The sequence below is a fragment of the Octodon degus genome, unplaced genomic scaffold (genome assembly GCF_000260255.1).
Source record: "Octodon degus isolate 3935 unplaced genomic scaffold, OctDeg1.0 scaffold00246, whole genome shotgun sequence".
NCBI lineage: Eukaryota > Metazoa > Chordata > Mammalia > Rodentia > Octodontidae > Octodon > Octodon degus.
In genome coordinates this window covers 1,787,436-1,814,862 of record NW_004524822.1, presented here as the reverse complement: position 1 = coordinate 1,814,862, position 27,427 = coordinate 1,787,436, and the positions used below count along the sequence as shown (strand labels likewise).

Sequence of the window (27,427 nt, the reverse complement as noted above, 5' to 3'; positions counted from 1 at the left end):
AATTTAAATAAACGCACCACTGTAAAAGGGATTTTAGTAAGTATCAGATCCTTGGTTTCTCTCTCCCATGCTGCATGATGCCTATCAAGAAATCCCATCTGCTCAATCTTGAAAATACGCATTGGAGCCAGGGATATAACTCCACGGCACAAGTGCCTGCCAGGCAAATGCAAGGTCCTAAATCCGATCCCTGGTACCATAAAAAAAGGCATTAATTCAAGTTCTTGATATTTAAAGAAGTAGAGTTCATTAAAAAAAATCTTTAAACATGTTTTTATGACACAAAGGATGCCACACATCTGGGCTGTTCTCCACTCTGTGAACAACTTTCTTCCTCCCCACTGAAAGGCTGCCTCTGAACTCGCACCATCGAGCTCTGGAATGCTGACAGTGACAGCAGGACAGTAGAAGCACCTCCATGCTGTAAGTTGAGAGCAGCACACTGCCACCATTTCAAGGGCATTCAAATGCTTTTGCACTCAAAATTACAAAATAAGCCGCCTGCAGGCATGGACAACCACGACAGCCAACCATTGCAGATTGTTACTGAAGTCAGCAATGATGGGCACGTGATTTTCTTACATCAGCCAGCCTTCTAGAACCTCAGTTCGTTCATCAGACTTCTCTGAAGTTCATGGTGAGGATGCTGCATCGAGCTTTCTGTCACACTTCATTGGGGAGGATCAAGCACTATTCTAAAGTCAAAACATGCCACCACCCACCCCACCATCCATCCCACCCATCCCACGGCAGGGTCTTTCTCTCCCCAGGGGATTTCTGTGGCCTCAACTTCTGCTGCTGTAAATGGAAACCACTCCTGCATTGTGCAAAGCAGTTCTCACAACCTTTGTTAGATCAGTAATCACTTTTTCTACCATATTCCCAAAGTCTCTGAGCAGAGCATCCTAACCAACTTCAGAGGAGCTCTGCAAGATTTTCTCAACTATGGAACATCCTTCCACCCCTGTGCTCTTGGCAATGGTCATCACAGGGATTTCAAGTGGTTTTTTAGTAATTTGCATACTGATTTTTTATCTCCATCAGCAGGTGTTAAGAGTCCAGGGTGGGAATGCATCAAAGCAGGGCACAGCCACACACACACACACACACACACACACACACACACACACACACACAATGCCTCCCCACAGCCACATTGAGCACATCTGTGATTTTTGTTCACCTTGAAGTCACTGGTCCCACCAACCTTCAGCAGAGCTGCTCCATTTGAAAGCTTCGCCATTTGCTTATTCCACTTCTCCTTTTCCTATTTGCCACCTGTGATTACTAGTTGCTCAGTAATGTCACGGATACATTTCTCAGTGTGTAGTTTGTCACTTTTTCCTTCTAAAGCATGGCACCATCTTTGATTCCCAATGATCCCTACAACTTTTCCTAAGTCATAAGGCTGAACAGCTGTAAAACTTAGGGCCAACCCCTCTTCTGCTGCACCACTAGTCGCAATAGCCATGTCTCTCAGATGATTCTTCCTCTTGCCAGGAACTCTGGAACTTTGGCTTTTAGCAAGTTGAAGATCAACCTTAGTCTGTTCAAAACCATGGTACTCAGAGCTTCTGTGTCAACGTCCTCAGCAATTATGACCAAGGGCTTTTGGTGAGCATTGGCAATTCCCACAGCGATTGCAATGGACTGGACCCTACAAATTTTCTTCTTCTCACTCATTAAAACATAGGCATCCTGGAATTCACACTTCTGGCCTTTTGATTTTTTGTGGTTTGTTTTTGTTTTTGTTTTTGTTTTGTGGAACCAGATTGAATTCAGAGCCTTGCCCTTGCCAGAGAAGTGCTTATTCCACTGAGCCATCTTCCCTGCCGCCTCTTGATGTATTAATAAAACACAGAAAAATATATCCTCACTGACCTTGAATAGCTAAGGCCAAAATGTTGGCTATCCTTGTAACCCTTCTTTTTCTCTAATTTTTGGTCTGCTCTGTAACATCATATAATTCAGTGGTGTCACAAATTTTTTTTGTCAAGGAGATTATGGGGCCACAGAAGAAAGTGATCAATGACATATAATGTGTCTCAGGAGAGTCACCTAGAGAGAAAACATTTTCTCAAGCTTTCACAGAGAACAAATAGGTCAAGCAATGGCCATGACTCATCCACATGGCTAACACTGACAAAGGATCTACAAACTGTGGCACAAGATTTTGGGTTAAATCCTGAGGGAATATGACTGACCTTGTCAGATACAAAAGTTACATTTTTAGTTATATAGGTCTTGCTTTAACTTGGTCTTAGCCATAGAGCAGAAAAGTATAAAAACGAGGTATAAAAAGTAAAGCCATATTAATATACTGAATTGTAAAAAGGGTCAAGTTAACAACTTCTGAGATTGCCAGTCCTACAGATAACCCACTATTATTATGGGCTACTGGACTATATTGGATTATTTTGCTGAATTCAAGCACCTACAATATTTAAATGGCAATGGAATACCCATCTCTAACAAAAATAAACAAAAAAGGGGGATATAAATGAAGGCATTTTGTATCTGTATATACAAAAGAGTTAGAATAGACATACAGTTACTTTGTCTTAATTCAATGAGAAGAAAGATTTGTACTAATAGTGTTTGGACAGGATATCATGTCTGCATCTTGTACTATGAATAACTACTATAAAGACAACAATATGCAATGTATTGATTATTGAAACTGTCCTACTAATCTGTTTTGAAACTCATTGCTATTTGCTTCTCAATAAAATTAAAAAAAAAAGAAAATATATCCTCAAACAAACTGCATACCTTCAATAATTTCTTCATTTTTAAAATATGATAATGTCGTTGTGTTTTTAAATACAGTCTTCATCCTCTAGAAGCATATGCACAAGAATTTACAAATGAAAGAGTTGCTGAAGCTGGGCAATGCAGGGTCATTATACTCTTCCATTTCTTTCTTTTTCTTCAGTACCGGGGATTGAACTCAGGACCCTGCGCATATCAGGCAAGCACTTATTCTACTGAGCTATCTCCCCGGGCCCTATACTCTTCCATTTCTGTAGCCTGTGTGACAGTGCACAGTCACATCAGGTCATTTTTCTCTGCACAATAGGTTAGTGAATCCCCATATCACCAGAAGGAAGCGCCAACTCACCTTCCTACTCCACTCCAGCCAAACTGGCCACTCTACTTAACGTAGCAGACAGACTCCTGCCTGGGTGGGCCTCATCACTGCTCCCTCTCAGCCTCCAGGGACCTGAACTGGCTCTCCATCCAGCATTACTCCCTCCCCTTTTCCCTAGCTGAAGTGTTTCCTTTGCAATAAGAAAGTCTTTGCAATGCAGCCTTCACTGATTTGTGTGCTTTGACAAGGGATCTAATCCCAGTGCCTAAAACAGTGCCTAGCATAGAGTAGATAATCAATCAATATTTGCTGAATGCATGAATGACCAAACAGAGTCAGCAATCCAGGGAAGCTAGCAGGGAGTTCGACACCATCAGCTGAGCGAGGTAAAATCATGTCAGACAGGCTACACTGGTCACTGTAAGCCAAACAGGGATTTAGATTACACTTTACAGGGAGTAAGAACAAGGACCCAGTGGCAAACTCAGAAAGTCAACAAAGCTAATGCAGCTGGGTTCTCTGGAGCCACCAACGAGCAGCTGTGCCTGCCCTGCTCCTCTCAGGCAACACGGGTAGAGCACGTGTCCAGGCATAGACAGGCTCCTTCCCGTTTTTGGATCTGAAGAGCTGCTTTTCCTCCCTAGCAAGCATCCTCCGATGGTTTTGTCTAGACAGCAGAATCAGAAACAAGGAGAAATCTCAGGATAAGCACTTAGATTCCCAAGCTCTGCCTGCTACAAAACTTGGCCTCGCTCAGAGGAAAATCAGCCTCAAATTTTTATTGCTTTTTATAAGTGGTATTTATAACTATTTATATTTATCTTAGAAATACTCCTCCTGATATAGTTCTTCAAGGTATAAATTTTTTATGAGACCAAAAGAAAGAAAACCCAGCTAGCGAACCTTTAATTCATTACCTTCTCCAGTCTGAGTACTCTGCTCATACCCAGCTCATACCCAGAAGGACAAATCAGTGAGCTGTCAACCAGCTGCCATGGGCTAAAGTAATGTCACTTCCTAAGCCCTTGAACCCCAGAGAACACTCTTCAACTCTTGCAAGGTCTCTTGCTCCCAGATCTGCCTTGAAATGTGGCTCTGGGAGTCCTTTACCATCCTTGGCTCAGCACTGAGTAAAAAATATTTTAGAGGATTCAAAACTTGTCACCTCCCTTTATATTGTTATCAAAACAATTTCAGAGAACTGCCCCTGCCCAGACACTATGGCCTTAACTTTTGCACAAATGCCACTATGCATGGGAGATTCCCCAGCACCACCCCTTGCAGCAAGCTATCTCCCAAGCTCAAATCTTCCTATCATGCAGCCAGATGACCCAAAGGGCAGCAAACTAGCTGAAGGAGGGCGGGTGCAGATCTCCCCTGCATGTTTTGGAATGCATTCCAGAGACTTATTTTTTTCTGAACAACTAATTCCTGAAATCCGATAATACCAAATAAATAAGAAAATTTCCCCCAAGACTACCAAAAAAAAGTGTTATTTTTTTATTAGTACATGCTTATCGTTCATAATGTTTGCATTCTTTTGTGGGGAAATGGTACATGTACATAATACATCTTAATTCTTTTTTTGTCCTATTTCTCTTTCCTCCCTTGTCCCTCCATCTCATGATCTTTTCTCCTTTTTTACTTTTTTGCATGTCTTTGCAATACCTGACATTTACATTTCTCATGAGGTGTTGTTTCTATAATACTACCATCCTCACTCACAAAAGGAATGCAGAATTCTAGAGCAAGACTGTTTCTGCCTGACTCTTGCTCTTTGATTTTCTCCTCATAAATTGTAATATTTCCTTTACACTTTCTTTGTGTATTTTCATAATTGTCAAAATTTATAATGACAATGAATTACAATAATCTGAGTAACAACTATATCTACATTTAATCTTAACCTATGTGTCCTTCATAATCCACAATCACGGCAAGGACTGGTGTTCAAATTCCACATCAGGTACCTCCTTTCTTGGTAGAGAGGAACAGGTGGATGTTACACGTCCAGCCTTCCAAACTAAGCACAGCAAACAGTGAGGCCATATGGGCACGGTTCCCAATTTAACCAATCAAAATGCAGGTCACTCAATAAAATGACAAAATAAACCCCAAATTGTTTACTATAGTACCACCTGAGGAAAAAAACCAAAAAGTTGTTACTTATCTGAAATCTCAAATTATCTGAATTTCCTATAATTTTTCTGACAGCCCTAAATAGGATGCTTTTAAGGCAGGCAGCAGCAGTGCCTGTGTCCAGCAGCAATTACAGATTTGAGTTCAGGACAATAGGAAAAGTTAATAATCACACATTTAATCATGCTTTTCTCGTCAAAAGACAAAAGTTTGTTTGGGACAGAATGAGGAAATGCTAAGTGAAGTCTCCTGGTCCACTGGGATAGCACTTTAAATTAATGTTCACCTAGTCACTAAAATCACCTGAGAGTTTAAAAAGACCCAGCGTACATTGCAGTTTACATAGCTTAAGTCACCAATGTGAAGTTCCCTCACTAGTAAGTAAGGAGCACGGGGGTGAGGCTTTCTCTTCCTTGTGGTCTCTCCACTTGCTGACTCTCTCCTTCATGGAGTTTCTATTCAACAGGTGTAGCCCAGACATTGAGGAGGTTAATGTGTCCATCTTCCAAGAGGACACTTTGACTCTAAAAAATTGTCATTGACCTAATCCTCCTATGCATAGTATCACCTGTTTGCAAGGAGCTCCTGAACTGTAGGGTGTTGTACTAGAGTCTCAAAATAAAAGGATCTCGAGGGCATCTTTGCTTTCACTCCTCAGAAAAAGTCATTCTGCTCAAAGGATAGTGAAAAAAAAAATGGCCCACAATTTCTCACAGAAGAGAAAACAAATACAAAGGCCAACCTCAGGAAGTCCATCCAGCATCTCTTGCTTCAAATTGTTTTTCTTTCACATACACAAAGGTCATAAAATATTAATCAGAACTTACTTATTTTCCAAGTGCTGTTTTTATAGTGCTGTGAAATATAAGATTGTTACTATCTCTTTCAAATATTTTAACTGACAATTCTAGTTATTTAACTCATTAAAAAACTGAACGTGAAAAAATGCTATACTTTTGCTGAATTATAAATCCTACCTTGATAAATATAAATTTCACAGAATGAACTGTATTAAATTATCTTGCTTTAGTCCAGTAGTGACTCATCAGTCATAATAAATAAATGTGCTAAATGTTTTTTGAGAGCTGCTGGGAATCAATGTGTTAAACATTTATCAGGAATATTAATTATACTTTCAACATATGGCTCCATCAGTTATAGTTCTTTTTAAACTTACATTTCATTTCCTGGAAATTAAATGTTAAATCACACAGAAAAATTTAATAGTAAACAGTATATATCCAATACTGGGTTTAGGAATTAGTCCCAGAAAGATCCATGGTGTTCAACAAAGGTACCATATAGCTAAGTTTTTATCACAACTTCGTTTATTTTTACTTTTGCCAATACTGCAGAGAAAGATGTATGATGAATTAATGCAGGTTCCATTTTCACACTGGTAATAGTGGAATAAAAATAGCATCCCACTGCTTTAGAAATCTGAAAGGAGTCAGCATAAATCTCCAGGGAAATCTGGCAAGGTAATTCCTAACCTTTAAGATTTGGAAACAGAAAAAAGGAAAACAAGAAAGGGAATCTTCAATCACAAAGTAAACATGATATAATTATTAGGACTGAGAGGAAACAATCTAAATGGAAGGGTAGGAAATAAGTCCCCACTAGAGAGCTAAAACTAAACTGCCAAATGGAGATTAAAATTTTTCACGTGGAGCATAAACCAATTAAACAGATGGCCAGCCGAGGCAGGTACAGCTATTGCGTTCACTTTAGCCATCATCATAATTTCGTAGCAACCAGAATGGGGCATTCCCTCATTCCACTTTGTTGAGTTTTCATTATAAATGCTAGGCCTGCAAGTGTGGTGTGGTATCTGTGCCCTGCAAGAACAGGGGCTGTTAGGCAAGGGGCAGTAGACAGGAGTCCCACGTAGACGTAGGCCTGCCTCTGTGCTCCTAGTTGGAAAGCCTGGAGAAAGCCACTTCACCTCTCCAGACTTCGATTTCTTCACTTGGAGAATAAACAGATAGGAACACATCACGTCTAAGGCCTCTTCTCAACTTTAAATGCTGGGATTCTAGCATTTCACCTCTACAAAAACAACAAGGTTGCAACAGATCATGTTTAATGTTGCTTTGAGATGAAAATACTTTGAATTTTTCTGGTTTTATCTGTTCAAAGTGAACACTGCACCAAATGAACACTATAATTTTGCCCAGATTTGAAATCCTCAGAAAGATTTCACATACAGAGGAAGGACTTGGTATCAACAAGTTTGTTCAGGATTTTATTTGGTGGCTGCTTCTGATATTGGAAGAGAAAACATCCCCCTACTTAATGGAAAATTGTTTAAACATGTAAGTATCATAAAAATAGCTGTTTCCCATAAAACTAAAAGCAGCAGCTTGGGACACAGTCTAAGATTAAAACATTGTCACAACTAAAAATAAAAGCACTACAAAAATTAAGAGACCAGCTGCCCAGTAAGTTCATTAGCAGAAGAAAACATCCTGTCACTTTTTTCCACATAGCATTCAGTTGGTTAAAAACTTCAGCTCCAGTTTTCCCAATTCTAACATCTCTAGCTGTATGTCGGCAGCTCCGTGAACTTGGGCAAGTCCCTCCCCTTCCTGAATATTAACTTCTTCATCCAGAAATGAGAACAATAACACCAGCCTCTAAAAATTTTCTTTCAGTAAGGTGCCTGGTGTGCTATGCTCCAAAAACCATAAAACACTAGCTGTCAGGTTGTCTCTATGAATCTTAATCATTTACCTTTATTTTTGTTAATTCAACAACTTGCCTCTGTCCATTGTGAAGCACTTATTCTGTGGGAACTAGGCTACAAGAGTACCAGGGCACGCAAGGCATGGCCTGGGCTGCCTCCTTTGCCAGGCTAAATCCACCAAACCATCTGTGACCTCTTCTCAAGGGAACAGGACTTCCCACCTGGCTGTGTCTCTCTTTACCAAGTCTTTAACACAACTCTTAGCCTACTGTTCACTTACCTACCCTCCCATCATCTTCCTTTCTGGACTCTGAACTCCTTGGTGATATTATAGTGTTTCAAATCTCTGTGCTGCACAAGCCACAACAGCCAATGAAGCTTGATAAAGAGTGAATACACACACACACACACACACACACACACATATATATTTAATAAAAATCTACTAAGTTAATCTATAACATTAATATAAACCATTAAAGAAATCAAGCTGACAAATATACTTTTAACTAAGATGGAAGGAATTCAATGGTGACCACAACAAAGGTGACAGGTGTGCATAATATACACTGAAAGTGGCCAGGAAGAAGACTCACATGGTTGAGTTTGCATTTCAGCTGAGCTTTGACTTCAGAGTAGAATGAACCTAGCAGAAATGGCACAATATGAAAGAAAATCACATGCTACAGACAGGGATGACTGTATAAAACAGAAGCAGCAAGGTGCCATTCCAAACTGGCTCAGAACAAATGCTTCTTAGAGCGACAGTAGGTGACTGATCAGCATCAGACTACAAGGGATTAGATGCCAAGGCACAGAGCACACATGCGTGCTGACCAGTGAGAAAGCACAGAGGACAGCTGAGCAGGCAGATGAACCCAGCTCAGGTGTGTGACACTTTGAGCGCTCCTTCTGTCAGATACAGGCTTCTTAGGAGAGGACTGGATTTGTTATGGAGCAATTTTGGTTTTACTGGTCATAATTACTAAGCACCAAAGAACAAAGAAGCAGAAAGTCTCGACTAGTGGGGTGCTGGCCCAGGATTCAGGATCCAGGATCTGTTGGTCAAGAAATAGGGGTGTAGAAGAAGACTTATGTTCACTTCTAACCACTTCAGGCGTATTTCTACCATTTCAAAGGCTTCCTTTCAGCTGCCTATTCTGGGCAAAGTCACAGAAGAAAAAGAAAAGGCTTGAGGACTGGACAGTGTGGAGACGGAGCCTGAGAAGACTATGCCAGAGGCCTGGTGTCAAGCCTCTCGCTCATCAATAAAGCAGCCCTCCAAAACAAAATTAGAAGAGGGAGCATTGCAAATAGCCACATTCTAATTGCAATAAGAATTCTGCAAATACGTCATAACAGAAGGGAGTCCATCAGGAGAGTTATAACTGAGTCCTCCTCCACTTGCCCAAAGATTCCAACTTAACAGAACTTTCCAAACACTCAACTGGAAATGTTGAGCAATCAACCAATTGTACTGTAATTTAGGATTTTATAGCTGCATAAACAATGCTAGAGGTTTATGTCCTACCACTAACAACCTGACGTTGTGGCAACTATCTGAAGGGAGAATTCTACTGGGGTGGAGGAGGTTATAAGAGCCTTATCATCTTCATCTTAGCACAAAAACAATCTAGTCAAAGCAACAGGCATCAGTGCATGTTTGTATCAGTGGTTTAGATTCTTCCTTAATTTCATCTTCATATCCTGAGGCAAAAGTCAACATCCTCTTATTCCTCCATGTGGATTCTTTGTATCAACAGCAATTGCAACTGTCATCTTTGGGTCTTGTTTTGGAAAGAGGAGGAATGACAATGAATGCTGTGGCCATCTCTGTCCTTGGCACCCCCTAATCCCAAGAGGCCCAAGGGAAGAGAAGAATTAGAAATTGGGCAGATTTGATTTGAATTTTGCTTCTCAATTTTGGAACACGGCAAAATGTAGGGACACACCAGAGCACTCCTGCCTCCATCTTTTCTTATTTAGAACTGGGCTCAGAGCACCACCCCTCTACAGGGGCAGGAAGATGGAATGCAGAGGCAGACATGCTGGGGACAAATCAACAGGCTGTGAGAAAAGCCCCAAGGAGACGTTTTGTTTTGTGTTTTGTTTTCCTTATTCAATCTTAAATCCCAGAGCAATTATCACAACTGCTAAGATATAGACCACATCTCCTTAGGGTTTTTTGTTTTGATTGATTGATTGATTGATTGATTGATTGATTGATTGAAGTACTAGGGACAGAACCCAGGGACATCTTCAGCCTTTTTTTGATAAGGTCACAATGAGACAGGGTCATTATGTATCCCTGGCTGGCCCCAAACTTGCAATTCTTCTGCCTCAGTTTCTTAGAAGCTAGGATTACAGGAATGCACCATCATACCTGGCTTTGCAGTTTTTCAATCATCAGGATGAAATGCAGTCATCCTTGAGTCTATTACTCAGTGAGGGTTAGAAAACCACCTTCGCAGATGTCCACGGGTGTCCTAAGTCACAGAGGAATGCCCTCTACTGCCTGCGGCATACAACAGCTTTTCCTAAAGGGCTCACCTCAGCTTTAAGGTCTTCCCTCTCTCGCTTCACTTCATCCCCCCACCTGATAGCTCTCACTTTAGAAATTAATTGTATTTTACTTACTTGGAGTTTATTACAGGTGTTTTATTCTTTTCTAGCATAATATGTAGCATATATTAAGCATTTATATATGCATAATATGTAGCATATATTATATGTAGCATATATTATATAGCATAATATGTAGCATATATAATATGTAGCATATATTATATAGCATAATATGTAGCAAGAAATACTAGCTTCCTGCTTCTTTTTGGTTGAAAAGCTTAACTTCTAATTACAAAGCATATTGAAATTCTTTGGCCCCCAGAAGGCAAACAAAACAAATAGAGGGGCATTAGAAATGCTGCAGACTCAGAATATTCTGTTTTTCACCTTCCATGGATAGTTCTCCTTTCTCTTTTAAAGAATAAATAGTATAATAACAACATAATACAACATGGTAAAATCATACCTTGTTGCATGCTGGACATATTTCAAGCCCAAGCCATCTATTAACTCATCTAATCCCAACAATGGTCAAAAGATATATGTCCCATTCTGATTGTCAGTTTACAGATGAGTAAGTTGAGGGATGCAGTTAAGTAATGTGCCAAAGATTGCACTAGACAAGTCAAGCCATGATGGAAACCTAAGATGCCTGGCCCCCCACTGTGTGCTTAATTCATTGCTTTACAGAGTTCATTCTCATTAATCATGGTGGGTGTGTTACCTAATTCCTGGGAATAAGGAATTGCTGAATACTGAGGCATTGCTCTGATGGGAAAACTGGTTAGGTCCCTGAGAAGCTGTGGTGGCTATAACAATTTTCTCAACCACCAGTACTTCACCTTGTTTGTGTGTTTCAATTTTAAAGCTCTTTATTTAATATAAACTGTTGATAGATTAACAGTGAATTCAGCCAGTCACACTACAACTCATCCCTATACAGGGGCCTTCTCCACCAGACATGCCATGGCTTTGCTGCACTTAGAAACACGAGAAAACCCTTCAGCACAATGCTTGGGGGACTTTTTGAATAGTAAAAACACCAAGAAAATGTTTGAGAATGCAAAATCTAGGGCATTAGACATATTCTAAAGGGCTATATTTATAATACAAAGCTGGAATAAGAACACAGAACACCTTGTTCAGCCTTAGCCAGGAACACAGGCATCCAGTGAGCCACATGTCATGAAATAACTTCTCCATATAACTAACTTGCCTTATAGTGAATATGGAACATAGAGCCTTTCACTTTGAATTTTTTAAAATACTGCAGAAGAAATACAAACACTTGTCAGATTTTCCCCCAAAAGTAAAAAGTGAAGTTACCATGAAAGAACCTCAGAATCTATTGTTTCCATCAGTGTTACATTATGAATGTTTTGCCCACTTCCCAAAAAAAATCACCATTTGAAACATCACCATGATACAAAGTCAAAGGAATCATGGGTGCACCTAAACTGCTTTCAAGGTTAGTGATTTTGTTGCTTGGGCAGGAAGTTAAAATTGGCATGGATGTTTCATGCAAATTCTCATGGCTCTAGAACTTCACAGGACAGCAACAGCCAAGGCTACACTTCTGCATCTCTGCGACATCGTCACCCACGAAAGACAGGGGCGTTAGAATTTCGTCCACCCGGGCCATAAAATTTCCCAGCTCTTGCAAGGAACACTATTGCTGGCATTACAAATATGATCTTACGTAAGCTGTGCTGTCGAATGAGCTATCCAGTTTGGAATGAGGAAGACAAATGAACGAATGAATGAATGAACTACCCAAGCAACACTTGAAATTTTCTCCTTTGTTTCAAATTTCTAAACAAAAACAAAAAAAAAAATTTTTTTAATTTTTAATCTAGTTAATGCCACTGTGACTTTTTAAGGCATTTTCTCACAGTTATTGGCTTTCCCGTGGTTGGTAGGAATACTGTGGAGCTCTGTTCCAAATTTCATTAAAATAACAAATGAAATAGGTCAATAAAGAAATAAATTGGGAAAGGTGGAAGGAAAAATCTGAGAATACACAGATGGAAAAACTAAGACAGAAAACAAAACAAAGCAAAAAAAGGTTTAACGGGGAAAAAAAGAGCCAGAAAAAGTTGAACAGGAGTTTAAAGGTTTTATTTACTTGAAGATAAAGCAAAGAAAACAAGAAAATATGAGACAAGACTGAAAAAAAGATCACAGAGAACAGCCGGTATCCCAACGTACAAGTGACGATTCCCAATACCATGTAGGTCCAGGAAACTAAAAGAGGCCTTTAGCTTTAGCTTTCAAGTCTTTAGAAGAAACCAAATCCTGTCAGTGCGTCAAGGAGAAAAGAAAACTGCCCAGCACACGGTGCCAGCCCACGCAAGTCAGCTGCGGTGGGCCCTGCCCAGGCCAGGCCTTGCAAACAGGAAGACTGAGTCCAGGGCCCGAAATGCAGGATCAAAATGGTACCAAAGAAGGTCGCGTAGGCCAAGAGCTTCATTGATTCTGAGCTAGAGGTAACAGCTAGTGCCCTTTCACTATCCTTGGGATTGATAGTCCTTGGGGAATTCGCATAAAAAGAACCCCGTCTAAGATGACTGAGGCCTCGTCTGAATGAATATATCTAGTCATTCAGACTAACTTTGTTAGTTCAACTAACTTTGTTAATTTTGAATGAGCGTCTGCAGGTTCCCCAAGAATCACACAAAACTCCAGAAAGTAGACAATTACTGGACACGGAAGGCAATTATCGTCTTACAGATGCCGCGTTCGGTTAAAGAAGAAAACGTTACAGGAGCAAACTAGGGACATAATTTGTCCCTCTTAACAGTACCAAAGAGAAACAAACAAACAAACGAATCCAGGTTTTTAGGGAGTTTTGCTTTGCTTTAATTTTTTGTGTAGCAGTTATAGGTCCACAATAGACCGATACTATTAATATTTTATTGCCAATAACCTAATTGAAATTTTCAGACTGTTAAACCATCACTACCCAAAAATGAGGCAAGCATACAAAAAGGATGTTGCGTCTGTATAAACAATTTTTGGCTATAAAAATAGGCATCCAGAAATACCACGAACCCGAGATGAGCCCAGCAGTCACTGTGGTCATGATTATCGCTGTCATCACTGCTGTCATCGTCAGTCATACAGTCCTGGGTTGCCGTCACCACACCACAACATCGCTTCGAAGTGGTAGTCATGCCACATTTTTTATTTAGCCAAATCCTTTATAGTTATTACTCTATTAAACTACATAAACATTTCTCTATTGGGATCAAAATATTTACCCTTATATCCTTCATGTGTTTACACACAATTTAAAACATTGTTGATTAACACAAAGCTTTGCTCACAATTCCTAATACTATTCTCCAAGGCACAAGACTCAGTGATGAGGATTTCTTCCCCCATGAGACCAAGAATATTATAAAAGTGCTAATCTGATCCTCCAGCTCACAAAGGTCTTCTGATTTCAGAAGATAAGATGAAGGTGTTTTAGGGCAAAGAAAGTTGAACAATTCAGAAATGCTTTTATTTTTCAAAAATATATATATAGTCCACCAACTCACCGGCCAAGTTTAAAATATAAAAAAAAGCCACCCCATAACTTTGATGAACTGCCTTCTTTCTGTGAAATCTCTTATGCTTTCACTTTGGTTAGTGGGTTCGTGAGTGGCTATGTATTGTGGATTTATGCAGCAGCCTTGCCAGCGATACACATTTGGGTTCTAAATAAGTCTAGGCACTGTACGTTTTCTTTCTCAGGTAATCAAAGCATTAAACTAAAAGCCTAACCCGCTCCTCTCCATTCAACCTCCTAGAAAAGAGCGCACGCAGTATGCTGTTCTCTCAACTGGGATCTTCTAAAGTTACACTAAAAATAATATTGAAATCACCAGGAGGTGTGAGATGTATTAATTTTGTATGGCGCATGGAGTGGAGAGAAATATAATATATAATAAACATATTAAGATTCATATATATTGTTTTATGCAAAATCGTTTTCACATAATCCATCAGGCTTCTGACATTCTAAAAATGCATCTATAGATGTTCTTTACAACAACCTGGGTTGCAAAAAAATGTTGTACATGGTGATGAAGATGTTAACAAAATTCAGCTTTCAGAGAAAAAGATTTACATCAGTCTGTATTTACAACCTAAGTTTCAGCAGCTTATGTCTGCTTTTTCTACCTGTTTTTTAGCTCACACGAGCACCAAAATAAATACTGATACATGGGTAAGTAATAAAAAATCTATTGTTTGTATAGCTCACCTACCACTTTCACATATCCAATCTTATGTGATAAAATTACTATTTTCTTATTATTAATAGGAAGTTTAACATCTTTCATAGTTTTTGCGGCAATTGCTGATGCCAAGTGCAATTTCTTGTCCCTGTTTTTTACATCCTTAAATGTACAGGAAACCAAAATCACTAACCTGACTTTCCTCAAATTATGTGTCATAGCTTAAATATATTCACAAAAGTAAAGAACAAATAATTACAGCCAAGGATCCAAATTAACAGTGTGAGAGAGATTAGAATAAGTGGCAATTATCCCTCAGAGGCTTTCCACCAAACAGGCACAAGCCACATGGAGAAGGTGAAAATGGACTGCAGACTAGAGATGTAATTCGGTTTTTATCCGAGATCCACTCATTCCCTGGGCAGTCTGTGGCTCTTCGGACTATTCAGCGCAGTGTCAGATAATCAGTCACAATTTAAATGGGTGAAAAAAAAAGTTAGAACAGAAAGCAAAGGGGCTTTAACATCATTCAAGTACAAGGAAAGAATTACTGGAAACTTGAACGTGAGCCACTCACATCTCTGCCTGGAAATGAACCTCTGTTCGAAGTTGAGAAATAGCTCTAAATGATCACCATGGATAAGCTAGTCCAGCAAAATATGCAGATAGCCAGCCTACAAATTACCAGGGCGTTGACTTTGATCTAGACGGCCTACATCCTTGTTTGTTGAGGTTTTTCTGAGGAGTAGTCAATGTTCAGCCTTTAGAAATACTGAGTGAAGTCAGCATGCAGCACTAAATAGTTATTTTGAACTTCTAGTATTTGTCCATATAACTGTTTTGACTTTAGTTTAATTCAGACCTCCAGATTGAACCCTAGAAAGGAACCCAGGATAAAATAACTCGCAGGTGCCTCCATAATGAAGTTTGAGTTAAGAGAATTCTTGCAAAATCACAGCTCGCCTACCACCAAATTGGTTATTTCTTGGTAACAATTTGTCCGGCTACGTGGCAATCTTTCCTATAGTATCATATGCCCTAAACAATTTACCTGATAATTTTTTCATATAAAAATGTGGCTGCGTGTTGTAGTCAAAGGAAGAAAATAACTATAGCATCTTAGTACTACCAAATGGGAACTTTGCACAATTCTCTGAGTACCACAGTGGGACATTCATGTGGAAACTCCTGTGCATTAGGACCCGTCTACAATCGGAAAATTCAAAATTCAGAAATAGCACAGCTTTGTGCAACGGACCTAAAGCCACAAGCATAAGGCATGGGGGAAAAATACAAGTGATCAAATTAGCTTTTTGCTTTGTGTAGAGAAACCCTCAGCCACTTGCCTGAGTTCTGTGTTTTCTGCTGAACACAAAATCTTAGATTCGTATCTGTCAAACTTTTTGACCTCGACGCACATCAAGAAATGCACCTTACGCCACAATCAACACAAGCACACAGAATGAAAAGAAATTTTCAGGAAAGAAAACTTACCCTTACTAATATCATACACTCATATATTTCTATTTTTTATGCTTTGTTCCTTTTTTCAAAAGAAGTGTTCTGAAGTCACTAAACTTACTTCTTCTAGGTCATTATAAGCAGCGAAAACATCACTTCGAGCCCCACTACTTTTTAGAACTACTTAAGAAAAATAAAGATGCTTAAAAGAACCTAATCAATTGTTATGTTTTTTATGCAGAGTTGCTCAAGTAGGAAACTAAGAAGAAAAATATTAAATAACACTTGCTCATTTGAAATACATGCATAGATGAATCCCTTCCTCCCTCTTAAAAAAAGGCCAAATTCAAACCAAAGAGCAGGATGTTATAGGAAGTAAAGTAGACAGGAAAAAAAAAAATCATTCTAAAACCAAATTTCCACTCAGAATTGCACTTATGCTAGTTCTTTTATTTTAGTTTCTAAAATTCAGTCATTTTTTATTATTCTAAAAGTATTTGAATATCATTTAATGCAAAAGTTTAAGATGGGGCATATAGTGATATTATTCGCTGCTGGGAAGATGAACAATTTTGAATAAAATGTGATCCTTTCCTTATTTGACCATGCTCACTTTGTAATTATTACCACGGCAGTAAATAATCTTTCAAGGAGCAGTCTCATTAGTGTCCATTGAAATTCAGAGGCATTAATTTGCAATAAAAGAACTGAAAATTAAATGGAAAAGAAAATGGTTTCAGGAGTCCAACGTAAGGTTATGGGACTCACATCCTACCCGTGCCTCCTTTCGTATCAAATTTTAAATGTTCAAATCAGACTTAATCGCTATAATTTGTTCTTCTAGTTGAAAAAAAATGAGCTGAAGAAATTGTTTTTCTCCATCCAGATCAACCCTGAATTAAAACAAGGGACATTAATTTGAATATGCCAACTTTGTAAAGTTTTGTTCTTTGTTTATCACTTAAGTAATAACTCAGGCGGGACCTGCAGGCTGTGGGATGCTCTAGGGCCCCTAAAGGGGGCTGAAGGTGCGCATTTGAATACCCCAAGTGTCTCCCTCTCAGGATCCTGAGGCCACCCCGCACTGCAGTCCTTTTTCTCCTGCTATAAATATCTCTGGAAATACAACATTGAGCAGAAAACGGCCCCCAGCTCCCAGGTGCATTAGATCTGGGCGAAGGCAGGCGGCCACTCCAGACGCTAGTGCCAGTGCACAGCTGCGAAGCGCCTAGTTAGCACCTATGTGGGCACTGGGATCCCAGCCCTGCTACTCTACCGCAGGCGCCGCCGGGACAGCGGTGTTGATCACAAAGGACCACCTAAGCCCCCTGCAGGCCCAGCAGGAGACCGGGGAACAATCAGAGGAAAGGAGAAGAAAGAGGGAGGCCTCCATCTCAACTACAAAGACTGAGAAGAGGACACAAGACGATGGCCATTAAGTCATGAGGGTTCCCTGTGTCCTGCACTGCCCGCCCTTCTTCCAGAGTCTGCAGCCAGAGACCCAGCTGACCCTCGAAGCTCCACATGAATTGTGCGGCTCCTAGGCCCGAGATGGGACTGAGCGGGCGGGAGATGCCTTCGACGCACTGGTGCTTCGATATGGCACGCTTTAAACTCAAGGGATACCTACACATTTCCAGCCTTTGAAGTCACATAGGTCAACAGGGACAATCAGGAATCAAAACGCTGTGGGGACGCATTTAACTCCTGTATGGCTCTCCACGCAGCTGCCCCTTAAGGTGGGACAGGGAGGAAAGGGTGGCGGGCCTCAGGAGCCGCTTGCCCGCCGCCCCCAGTATCATCACCATAGCATAGTTCCAATCCAAAACTCTCGATGAAAGGAAAATGTCCCCCCGCATATTAAAACAAAAGTATTACAATAATAATAAATAAAACTCTTCTGAACTCGCTCTAACCCCAGCTGCCTCTGGATTAAACAGCGAAGCGAGGCCCTCCTATAACTCAAAGCGCCTCTGCCTTTCCTCCTTCTCGCTTCGGGGTGTTTCCCCCCACGAATAGCTGGGGCGCCGCACGCTTGTTTTCCGACGCTGGTTTAGCGCGGCGGCACCGGCTCCGGTCCGCCTCTCGCACCCGCGGGAGGGGTGGGGAGCCTGCCTTCGGGCTGCCAATGGCGAGGACGCGGGCCGCGCGAACAGCCTGCCCGCTCCCTCCCGCCCCTGCGCCCTTCGCGGCCGCCCCGCGGGCCGGTACCTGTAGAAGGCCGGGGCTCCGGCCTCGCGCACCGCGTAGCCGCTCGGCTCGTTCTCCAGGTAGAAGGGCACCTGCTGGCCGTGCGGGTGCAGGAAGGGCGACAGCTGCGGCGGCGGGTGCAGCAGCATCAGCGGGCTGGGGGACACGCTGTTGAGCTGCGGGAAGCCCCCCAGGCCGCTGGGCCCGAAAGCCGCGGCCGTCTCGGACCCGGGGCCGTAGGCCAGGCCCGGCTGGCCGTAGACCGGCGCGGAGGCGGCGGCCGCGGCGTTGAACTCGTAGGCGGCGCCCTCAGGGTAGTTGAAGACGGCCGGCTTGCCGCCGCCGTCCAGGAACACCTCGCCCTGCGGCTCCTCCAGGGGCATCTTGAGCTGCGGGCGGCTGAGGGGCTCCAGCTCGCTCGCCTGGATCTGGTGCAGCAGGGCCATGCCGGAGGCTTTGGTGTGGAGGGTCATGGTCATGGTCAGCGGCGGGCGGCGAGGCGCAACCCGTCCCAGCGCGCGGCGGAGGGCTCAGCAGCCCGCGGGCCACCTGGAAAAAGAGCACAGCCGCGGTGAGAGGCGGCGCGGCGAGTCCCCCCCGCGACCGCGACCGCGACCGCCACGCGAGCTCCGGCTCTGGCCCCGGCCCTGCCCCGGGCCGAGCGAGAGGACTGTCTGTCTGTCTGGTGGAGCCCGGTGGCCAAACTCCAACAAGTGCCGCCCTGGCGCGGTGCGCTCCGCCAACTCCAGGGCTTCGGGTCTCCAACTTTAAGTACCGGTCTCCTCGGCTCATATGCATCACAAAGGTGCTGGAAACCGGCCAGGGACTGTTGCTTTGCACGGACATTGGTTCAGACATCACTCCTGTCACCCCTGGTTTTGGAGAGATCCCAAAGAGCCGCTTCCCTGAACTTAACTTTGTCGCTGCGGGATGGAAGCTGAATTTCACGGCAGGGGGGCGGGGGCGCACGAGGATCGCCCCGAGGCGGCGGCCGGGGGAAACCGGCTTCTCAGCACACGCGGAAGACCGAGCCAGGAGCCGGCTCTTTCTAGTGTACTGCCACCTGTGCCCATGCCAGGCTTCAACCTATCTCTGTTTCTCTCTCTCTCTCTCTCTCTCTCTCTCTCTCTCTCTCTCTCTCTCTCTGCTTGATTCACTCTCCCCGTTGTCTAAAATATGTACTGTGTACATAGGATGACCCTGAGGAGGCCTAGTCCGTAACTGAGATACGACAGATAGAGTGGGGCGTGCGGTTGCACATGCAGCCTGCCACAGACCGCTATATTTAGCAGCTGCAGGAACTGATAGGACGCATCTGGGGGAAAAGAGTGGCAAAGCAAGATGCCCACATAAGAAGAGATTCATTTTGCAACCAGGAGAATGCTGCCGGACTTTGATTTCCTCATCTGCAAAAAGCTGCCAAAGTGGTCCCCTCCAGTCATAGCCTTCTGAGATTCTCCCAGCCTGACTTTGCTGTTTACATTGGACCACAGTTCGGGACTTGCTCCTTTAGAAATTCTCGTGAATGATGATTCAGAAAAACCTTTAGTTAGGCGCACATGGGTGTTCATGCCTTCCACAGGTTATGCAAGGAAAACTTTAGAGAAATGAGGATGAAATGCAACATATTTTATGCCTAACCTCAGGTCTTTAACCAAAACTTGGGAAATTACGTTCCGCTGTCTAACCAGGAAATTTTTCAAATTCATTTCCGCAGTCCTGCTCTCTAGTTCTATATACTTGGACCTTCTAGGTGCACTTGAGGGAGGTTGTGCAGAATCAAATAACCAAGCGAAAAAGAAATAGAAAAAAGTTTTGAACTCAAACAATTTAATCAAAGCCAGTAGTGATTTTAATTAATGAGACAAAAGGGTTGTTAAGTACATCATATCACAAGTCTTGTAGTTTATCTTTTTTAATAAACTTCCTTTGCTCCAGCCTAAAAGCCTCTCAGCAGCCACTGATACCTTAATCGCTATCCCAAACACCCCAAAGATTACCTGACCAAATGTTTATGGCATACATTAATGAGAAGGTTGCAGCTACTAACATGAATATTTTAAAATACTTAATGGTAAGTACATGTTTTATCTAATTCTTTTTTAAAAAAACAGATCACTTCTGGGTGATATGCAGATGGGCTGATTTAATATAAAGCCAAAATTGAGTTTCGCATCAATAAGTATAGATCAGAGGCAAAGAAAGGGTTAAAAACACATTGGATGAATCGCAGCTATCCCTCTTTACAGCCAGCAGCCCTTACTTTCCAGAACAATATTTTTACAGATGATTTAGTTACCATAAATCACACTTTCAATTTTCAAATGCCTTTTTTAAACACATGCAAAAACACTTGGGAGGGTTTCTTAAAAAATCTGAGCCTGCCCAATTATATGTAAATGGAATGAGGAATCCTACAAGTCCTAAAAGAGAAAGGACACAGGAGACACACACATTCCCCCGTGGCAAACAGCACATCCTCATCTCCCTGCTAGAATACAGACACTGGCCAGGAAGGTAAGAGTTGCTTTCTCAAAATGCTCAAGCTACAAAGAGAGAAATCAAAACAATCCTACCCTGCTGGATCAAGAGCGTGTTCCAGAAATGTTCCATGGGTTGTAGAAGTCAAAGTCCGAGACAGTGAGAAGGGAGGAAGGAATGCGCTCGCATGTTCGAGTGGCTCGGTGTGTGATCCAGGCAGAGCGTGTGTGGATGTGTTTGTGTGTGGAATGGCAGGACTCGGGAAGCAGCCAGTAGGCAGGGCACTTGGCAGCCCCTCCCGGCAGACGCGGCAGCTGGGCTGCTGCTGCAGGGAGCTGGATGAATGGCAGTGGGGAGAGAGGAGCAACTCGCAGTGTGGAGGCTCCAGTCAGCAGGACTGGGGAGTAGGGGAGAAGACACTCTGGCTGCCTGTGCTCTCTACCTGTTGAGCCAGCTGGAAGAGTGCCCCATGCTTTCTGTCCCCATCCTGGGCAGAGGGGGAAGCAGCAGAAATAGAATGCCAGTCGAAATGTTTGGAGAGTAAGTTTACAAAATGCACTGGGTGGTTTTTCCCCAAGAATATAATTTAACAAGAAAAACCTTTTGAGATGCACCAGGATCAAATGTCCTGCTGGCCCCCGGCCCCCCAGACTGAATAGACTCATGATGGCCATGCCTCTGGTGGCACCAGGAAATCAGACTTTGGAACAAATGTTTTGGCATTCCAGGGATGTGTTTCCAGGAGAAACATGACACTCCTCCACCTCCTTAACCAAACCCACAGAGCTTCCCACCCATAGCTCATTGTCTGCTTTCTGTAAACATGTGAACATGTACATTATTTAAATTTTAGTGTATAAAGATAAGACAAAGATGGGTGCCTTAAACTGCTTATGGGGACAGGCCTCTCAAACTTGATGGTGCCTGGGCCTCAACTTCTCTTTTGACCATGGAATAGCACATAGTGATAAGGTGCTCCTCGTGTGTCCCAAGGTCCCAGGACCCAAGATGCCTACTGGAGCCTTTGTTGCCAGACATTAGTCACCGCCTTGAGTATTAAATGACTCTAATCACAAAGCCAGGAGTGTCCTGTCTCTGGCTCTAGCACCTGATGCAGTTACCAAGAGATTTATGGGCGATTTTGAAACCAGTACAAAAAGAAGTAGAAAGTTTGAAACAAACGGTTAATGATGTCATAACGCAAATATATATTTTTGTGCTTGGAAAGACCCAAGATAATGCAATAGTAGAATACATAAGAGCTCCCGCCACAATCAGCAATGATAATATATATTGAATATAAATAAATATTGAGGATTGGGTTATAACTCTGTCATAGAGCATTTGCTTAGCATGTTTGAGGTCCCGCTTTCCAGCCCCAGCACTGCATAAAGAAAGAAAGAAAAAAAAGGTGGAAGGGAGAGAGGGAGCTATGGAGGGAGGGAAGGAGAGAGAGAAGAAGGGTAAATATTACTGTCTTTTGTTGGTGATAGTGGTGAATCCTGGCAACTGTAGCTCCTCCTGTAGGTCAGCAAAGGACACCCATGCACTAAACCAGCCCAAAACAAAACAGAAGTATTCAAGGAAGGATGGGGGAGGGAAGAAAAAGGGAAAAGAAGAAATAAGGAGAGAAAAAGGATTAGGAATCTGATATGCTCACTTTCAACATTGCGAGGAAGAAAAGCCCATCTTCTCGGAGACAGCAATCATGAGAAATTAAAATCCTAAATAAAAAATCTCACCATGCTCTTGCTTGTGGCCTGACATTCCCTCTTGGAATGTTAGAGACTTGCACTCACAGGCTGAGAGGTCCTTAAAAGACAGTTTTCCAGATCCCTTTCTTTCCAACAATTGCTTTTAACCAATTTTGACCAGCCTGTTCCTCCAGCGCTATCACCCGAGTGTCCCTAGAGCCATGTTCCAAGTTACCAACTAGGCCCTGCTGGCTTGTTCCACTCTAGGTCCCCCTTCTCTCTCTCCCCACCGTGGTGTTCCCTACCATTTCCTTTTGCCCTCAGCTCTATTATCTCTCCGGTCACCCAGATTAGAACCTCACCATTCTCTTTGAGGTCTGACTTCCCCCGCCACCCACACTGGTCAAGAAGTTCCCAAGCATCCTGGTTTCACACTCTGTCTCCATTGCATTGCTATTACTGCCTCTCGGGGCCTCATGACCTTACCTGCCCCACCAGCTTCCTAAGGCGCTCTCTGTCTCTTCTCTCCCCTGCATCTCCCCAAATCTTGCTGTCCATTTATTTTCTTGGGTTTTCAGGGCTTCAGGACCTATTGGTCACAACCTATATCCGTTTTTGAACCCAGATCTGGCTTCCTCTGGAATCCAGGCCTCCCTCTGTCCCACTAGCCTTTCTAGCATAATGCTTCCACTGTGGAGCCTCTGCTTTGATCAAACGAAAACTCAGTATTCCAAGAACTCCAAAGCTGTTTTTCTTTCCAGAACCTCCACTTTCCTAGCTTATCAAAGAAAAGTACCTCCTTTTTTATCCGCCCCCCCAATGCTACAACATACTTGATCCATTCCCTTATTCCCTTTTAAAAGAGAATTCCTTTCCTCTGAGCTCCAGTGGTAATTCTCAGGCACTGACACATTCTTCCTTGATGGAGATGTCATTTATTCATGCATCCTGCTCTGCTGCTCCTTAAGGACCAGGTCTAGCTAGACTTACTTAGGGATTTCAGTGCCTACAAGCAGTGCCTGACCATCATTAGACCATGAAATACTAGCTAATTTATTCATCCAGGTAAGTCAAAGAACAAAATAATATCACCCTGTCTGGATACCATTTCCAAAGCCAACTTTCCATAGGATATTCTATCACTTTCAAAAACTATAGCTGCTAGCTTATCCTTGTATCTTCCCAGTAAATAAGGAATATACAATCAAATTTTAAATTGGTACAATCTCGAGGCCTAAGCATGCAGTTCTTGACAGCATGATTCATCAGACAGCTCTCTATTTTCAGTTCTTAACCAGATAATACTGTGACCAAACATTAACCTCTCTATTTCCGCTAACAGCTTTTTACATTTATAAAAACATTATTCCTCCAACAGAAAAAAAATAAAGGTAGAAATACCTCATTATAGCTTGCATCACTAGATATGGTTCTTTCACTCTGAGATGAGGCTTACCTCCATTTGAGCTGACAGCTACACTGATTTTTAATTTTTTTCTACATTTTTATTAGTACATGTTAGCAGCACACAATAACTACACTCACTGCAGGGAATCAGTACATGTGCATAACATGCCTCAGTACTTCTCACCTCTCCTTCCCTTTGTCTCACTCCACCCACCCTCCACCTCTATGTCTCCTTGCCTTTTACAACAAATCCACCACCCTGTTTCCTGCTGCATAGTTTGCATCTTGTTCTTTAAATTATTGGGGGGTGGCACGTATTTTAAGACAGGATCTACAAAGTCCACAGGGTCTCACTACGCACATCAGACTCGTAGTGATCTTCCTGTTTTCAGCCTCCCAAGAGCTGTGATCACAGGTAGGCACCACCACACCTAGTCTCAATTGCCATCTCAAGGTGCCCCAGGTGTGGGGCCATCACAGCAGCCCCGGGGACTGAACTCCCAGCCCCTGCATCTGCCTAAGCAAGCACTTTTTAAAAAAAAATTATTTATATTTTGGGTCTTTTCTCATGTAAGAGAAATTACTCAATGATTAAGCTGTCTGTCTGGTTTATCTCACTGAGCATTGGGTCTCAAGATCCATCCATTTTTCTATGAATGACTCAAACGTGCCCTTCTTGTGGCAGTTTCCTTTTAAATATCTACTCATTGTTTGGTCATTTATGTCTTTTTATTAGCTCTTAGACTTTTTTATCTAACTTTGGAATTTTTTAGGAAAAACTTGCATATAGTAAGCTGCAGGTATCTTAACTCTACAGCCTGATGAACTGGGGTGGGTGGATATGCTGTACTCCGCAGTGCGTGTGCTATGGAGCATTTCCAATGCTGCAGAAACGTCTTCCATGCCCAAGCTAGTCAACACCTCACTTCTCCAGCTGGGCGCCGTTACAGTTTCCATGACCATCAATTTATTTTGCTGTGTATCTCAGAAGATGTCTTATGAAATGAACCATAGATGCCCCATTTTCAACCAGTGCTGCAACCAGCCGGTGCTGGGCTTGTGGCTCCACCTGGCATCAAGGTAAACAGCTATCACCTTCTCGTCACTGTCTTCTCCCGGGGACCCCGCGTGGCCACAGAATTTTTACTAACACTCCATTATTCATGGGCTTTTTAACAGTGTCACAGGCTTTTCACATGTTTACACATCACCCAAGCATACAAGGAACATGATAACAATCAAGTAGAATCACTGTTCTTTCCCATGTGCCCAAGTAAGCAGCCTTTTCATACTCACTGCCCCTGCATAGGAAAGTCATGATTCGTAAACCAGACTGGATATGCCAAGGACCCTTCTCTTAAAGACCTGGTGACCTCAGATGTCATTTTCTGTCTTCCCACTCAGGACTCGGATATAATTTGTCTTCATGATTTCCAAGCAGAATGGCTACTCTTTATTGTGAATCAATATGTGATTCAGATTTAATTTGCCAGCTTAATAGAATTTAGGAGTGCTCATTCATTCTTAGAAAAATATATTTTAAAAAATATTTTAGAAAGACTTTATATCATTTGCCTATATTGCATGTGGTAGAAGAAGACAATTTAAAAAGTACTTTCACTATAAATGCCATGAGTGATACAAAAATTCCAATTATTTCAATTATTGTTACACTGTGTTCCTCTTCCTTCCTTTATCTGTTGTTTACTCGAGGAATCTCATTGCCAGCTTAGGGTATTATTTGTCTGTACAGAGCACTATCCAGATTGTGTCTAAATTCACTCAGATTCAGATAGTCTTATCTAATGTAAAAGAAAATATTTACACACACACATTTGCATGTGAATGCACACATGCAAACATACCATAAAATCTAGCAAAAACTATCCACAATTTCAGAGCCAAGCCTAAGTAAATAATTTTTAAAACAAGAGGGAGAGAAATTCATGAGTTTTGAACCTAATCAGCCCTTTCTATTTTCTGTTCTTCTTCTTTTTTTTTTTTTTTTTAATGTATTTAGTGCAGGATCTACAGGGCTTCACTAGTAGATCAGACTCCTAGTGATCCTCCTGTTTTCAGCCTCCCAAGAGCTGGGATTACAGGCATGCACCACCATGTCCAGTCTCAATCACTGGCTCAGTGTGCCCCAGGGGCAGGGCCAGCACAGCAGCAGGGGATCAAACCCTGGCCACTGTGCTCTGCCTAAGCAGGGGCTTTAATCCACTGAGCTATCTAGCCAGCCCTAACACTTTCTATTTTCCTATAGCCATGGCTGCTCCCCTTCCCCAAAGGCACTCAAGACCATAGGCTAGCAAGAGCTCCTTACCTCTCCCACCCCATCCACAGCTTCATATCATGTGAAGGGAGAAGCGTGTTTACAAGCAGGCCAACGTATGATCCATTCATTCAAAAACTATTGATTGCCTATATTTACCAGGTTCCTCTCAAAGTGTTGAGTACTGTCTTAGCCAGCTCAGGCTATAAAAAATATCAGACTGAGTGGTTGGATGGTGTTCATCTCGCTTTGGGTAAGAAGTTCAAGCTCAGGTACTAGCATCATTGGGCTCTGGGAAAAGGCCTCTTTCTGACCTGCAGATGGTCACTTTCCCACTGTGGTCACCTTCTTACTACATCCTCATATGCCAGGAGGAGGAGAAAGAAAGAAGGAAATGATAAAAATTTTAATTTTCCTCCTACTAAAACCAGTCCTTATAGAGTAGGATGCCACTCTTATGACCACATTTGACATTAATTGCCTCTTAAGGATCCAAGTCCACATAGTCCTATTGGGGCTTCTATGTACTGTAGCACAGTATAAATTTGAAAGGGACACAATACAGCCAATATCAGGGACCTCAAATTAAACCAGTCCCAAATCTCAGCCCTCACAAACCTCATGTGCAAGGGGCTCAGTGTTTAGGGCCTTCCTACTCAACTTCCTCCGAGCCTTCCCTTCCTCTGCCAGCCCTCAGACTTGGTTCTCCTCTGCCCTCAGTCCCCTGTGCCCTCTTCTCTGATCCTTACTCCTTCTCCTGTATGATCATAACCACTCCCAGGGCTTATGTTTCAGCTGTACATTGAAGACTTCACAGTGGAGATCTCCAAGCAAAATCACCATCCTAGCCAGGAGAGCCCCATCAAGCTAACCTATTAGATATTTTTATTCATTCATTCAATAAATATTTTTCAATTTTTCCTATTTACTAGCTTTCTGAAGCTGAACTTGTTCAAAATTAATTTAGTATATTTTACTCCAGAAATTTACCTTGAATCTATTTGCTAGCTCAACAAATGACACCACTGCATGTAATTGTGAAACCCAAAAACTAGAGCCCTCACCCTAGGCCATTCTTCTCATTGTTTATATTTTATCCATCACAAATCTTTATTTCTATCTCCTTGACCTCTTGTGATCCTGGTCCCCTTACTCATTTGCATCAGTCAACTTTCTATCACTGTGACAAAATACTTGAGGAAATCAATTTAAACA

At 42.3% G+C, this 27,427-nt stretch overlaps 1 protein-coding gene and 1 pseudogene across 7 annotated transcripts in view; both read right to left on the bottom strand.

Annotated features, from left to right (window-relative positions):
• The window catches only part of Esr1 (estrogen receptor 1), a 435,477-nt gene that overhangs the window by 285,378 nt on the left and 122,672 nt on the right, over positions 1–27,427 (bottom strand). For 2 of the 7 annotated variants that reach the window (XM_004645985.3, XM_023706242.1), the window contains exons 1-2: positions 20,932–21,078; positions 18,377–18,904 (exon numbers count right to left, since the gene is read on the bottom strand). In XM_004645985.3, the coding sequence (XP_004646042.1) occupies positions 18,377–18,834 (458 nt within the window). In that variant the 5' untranslated portion in view covers positions 18,835–18,904; positions 20,932–21,078. Of the gene's footprint in view, positions 1–18,376; positions 18,905–19,130; positions 19,248–19,271; positions 20,111–20,931; positions 21,080–27,427 lie in introns of those variants that run through there. The other 5 variants (XM_023706239.1, XM_023706238.1, XM_023706243.1 and 2 more) reach the window with 4 other exon arrangements.
• LOC105740955 lies at positions 702–1,852 on the bottom strand (annotated as a pseudogene).